The following is a 2,306-nucleotide window of genomic DNA, read 5'->3' as shown; positions in this document are numbered from 1 at the left end:
TGGAGGGAGGGAGGGAGAGAGAGAGATAGAGAGAGAGATAGATGGGGGAGGAGGGGAGGGGGGAACAGCAGCACGCGTGAATAAAAAAAAGAAACGTTTGTCTTATAAAAGGCGTTAGATTATGCAACTGTTGTCCCGATGAGTATCGAATGAAAATAGTTGCAGAAGCAGCAGAAGCAACAGAAGCAAAAGCAGTAGCAACAGCAGTGGTAGCCCTTCAGGATGTCCCGAAAAGATGCTGGAAATGGCCATAAACTGAAAAGGTGTAATTGAATCACAACAAAATCTCGGCAAAGTACTCACACTTATTATGTACCTCTCAATTAATGTCATCCTCGTGAAAATCGATTCATTTTTTCCGTGGGCGCTCAAGGCAATATTATAGATCTAAAGTCTCCATAAAAAACGTCTTGTCAAGAATATGAAACCAATTTTTCCTCTTGCTCAATGACATCATCTTCCTCTTTGAAGATTTGAGCTGATATATTATTATGTTCTTATCTGTCACAGAGGACCGGGGGCGCTCACAGCCTGGATCATCTACAAGATTTGAACTCCCTGCCTTGAACATGCCTCACCATTGATGGGCTTTATTTTTTTTTTTATTATTTTTTTTTTTGTCCCTTGCCCATGTCTATGATATTGACGCCATCTGATTAGTAGAAAAATGTGCGTATGAGAGTGCCCAATAATGAATAACGTACAAATTTGTTATGACATATAACTGTTACATATAGATGTTTAAGATAATTATAGATGTTTGTGAAGGATCTGAGAGCAATGATGACCTTAGAAATGACGGTAATGGTGGTGGTAAGTGATGATGTGGGATGGTGCTTACGTTTATAATTATAAGAAAACATGCTTCTGTTATTTGATTGTTGTTGTTTAAAAAAAATAATAATGTTAGCGTTATTTAAAACTCTTCACATTTTTGCCACACACGGAAGTTCAATGTGAATTTCAGCTTTTGGGAGTACGTTGACAACTTTTCAATGATGGTAGACATTTTACTTCAACAACTTTTCATTAGTGTATGTAAGGATGGTGTTGTGATTTTTTGGGAGGAATAACTCCTGTCGCTGTAAAGCATTTGCAAATTTAAGATCAATGCATTACTTTTTTTTAGCTATGGTCATTTTCACCTTGATTATGGGACATCCTTCGTATAAGCAGCAGCAGCAGCAGTACTAGTATAGTATTCGTATAAGCAGCAGCAGCAGCAGTACTAGTATAGTATTAGATCTAGATTTTTGTGGTATAAGTAGTAATATTAGAAGTAGTAGTAGTAGTAGTAGTAGTAGTAGTAGTAGTAGTAGTAGTAGTAGTAGCAGCAGCAGCAGCAGCAGCAGCAGCAGCAGCAGCAGCAGCAGTAGTAGTAGTAGTAGTAGTAGTAGTAGTAGTAGTAGTTGTTGTTGGAGTAAAAAGAGCAGCAGTTGCTGCAGCAGCTACAGTAGCAGCAACATTAGTTATAGCAGTATTTGCCGCCATTGTAACTGCTGCTGTTGTAGGGACAATGTAAAACCTACCTTGCTGACACTTTGATCGCCACATTGCCCTTTGTCGAACCACCATTTCTGATGCATTTTGATCAGTTCTCCTTTCTCTTTCAGCGTGAGCACTGCAATGTTTATACTGTCTCTGTGTGAAGGAAAAGAACATAGAGTATTATATACATGTACCGTTTTGTAAACATAGTTTGTATTAATGTATAATAAATATAGATTACCAACATTCTTCTCCCTAGCGTGAACTAATTAGCTTGCAACAGAATTCCCCTCTGCGGTGAAAAAATGGCATGTCCCCCTCCCAGCTTACTCCGCTCCTCTCTCTCTCTCTCTCTCTCTCTCTCTCTCTCTCTCTCTCTCTCTCTCTCTCTCTCTCTCTCTCTCACTTCTCTCTCTCTGTCTCACTTCTCTCTACCTTGACGTCTGTGTGCGTCTGTTAAGCACTTGCAAAACAACGCACAAATCACCCCAACATCGTCTGAACAACACCAAAGCTAACATCATCACAACTACCAGTTCTATAAATTAAACACCCCCTCCTGTTACAGTACAGAGACTCCACGAAAAACATTCAGTGTTGTCCATGTAACAGGATTTGGCTCTAATAAGCCTATAAGTCTTGTCTTTATAATGTATGACAGGCCTATAAGTCTATAAGTCTTCTCTTTATAAGGCCGAGTTTAAAATTATAATGTTTTATAGAACACCTCCGAGAACACAGCACGGTAAAAACAGTGGTCTAACCATCGACATAATGTCATATTGAAAGAAAACAGACATGACAACAGAAAAAGCAAA

At 39.0% G+C, this 2,306-nt stretch overlaps 1 protein-coding gene across 1 annotated transcript in view; it reads right to left on the bottom strand.

Moving 5' to 3' along the window:
- LOC100533312 (glutamate receptor subunit protein GluR1) overlaps positions 1-2,306 on the bottom strand; it is a gene marked incomplete in the record, with an annotated part of 51,057 nt that overhangs the window by 8,546 nt on the left and 40,205 nt on the right. Inside the window, 1 exon segment of the mRNA NM_001204610.1 lies at positions 1,530-1,641. Within this exon segment, the coding sequence (NP_001191539.1) occupies positions 1,530-1,641 (112 nt within the window).

Source organism: Aplysia californica, unplaced genomic scaffold, assembly GCF_000002075.1.
Source record: "Aplysia californica isolate F4 #8 unplaced genomic scaffold, AplCal3.0 scaffold00069, whole genome shotgun sequence".
Lineage (NCBI taxonomy): Eukaryota > Metazoa > Mollusca > Gastropoda > Aplysiida > Aplysiidae > Aplysia > Aplysia californica.
This window is presented reverse-complemented; position numbering and strand designations above follow the sequence as displayed.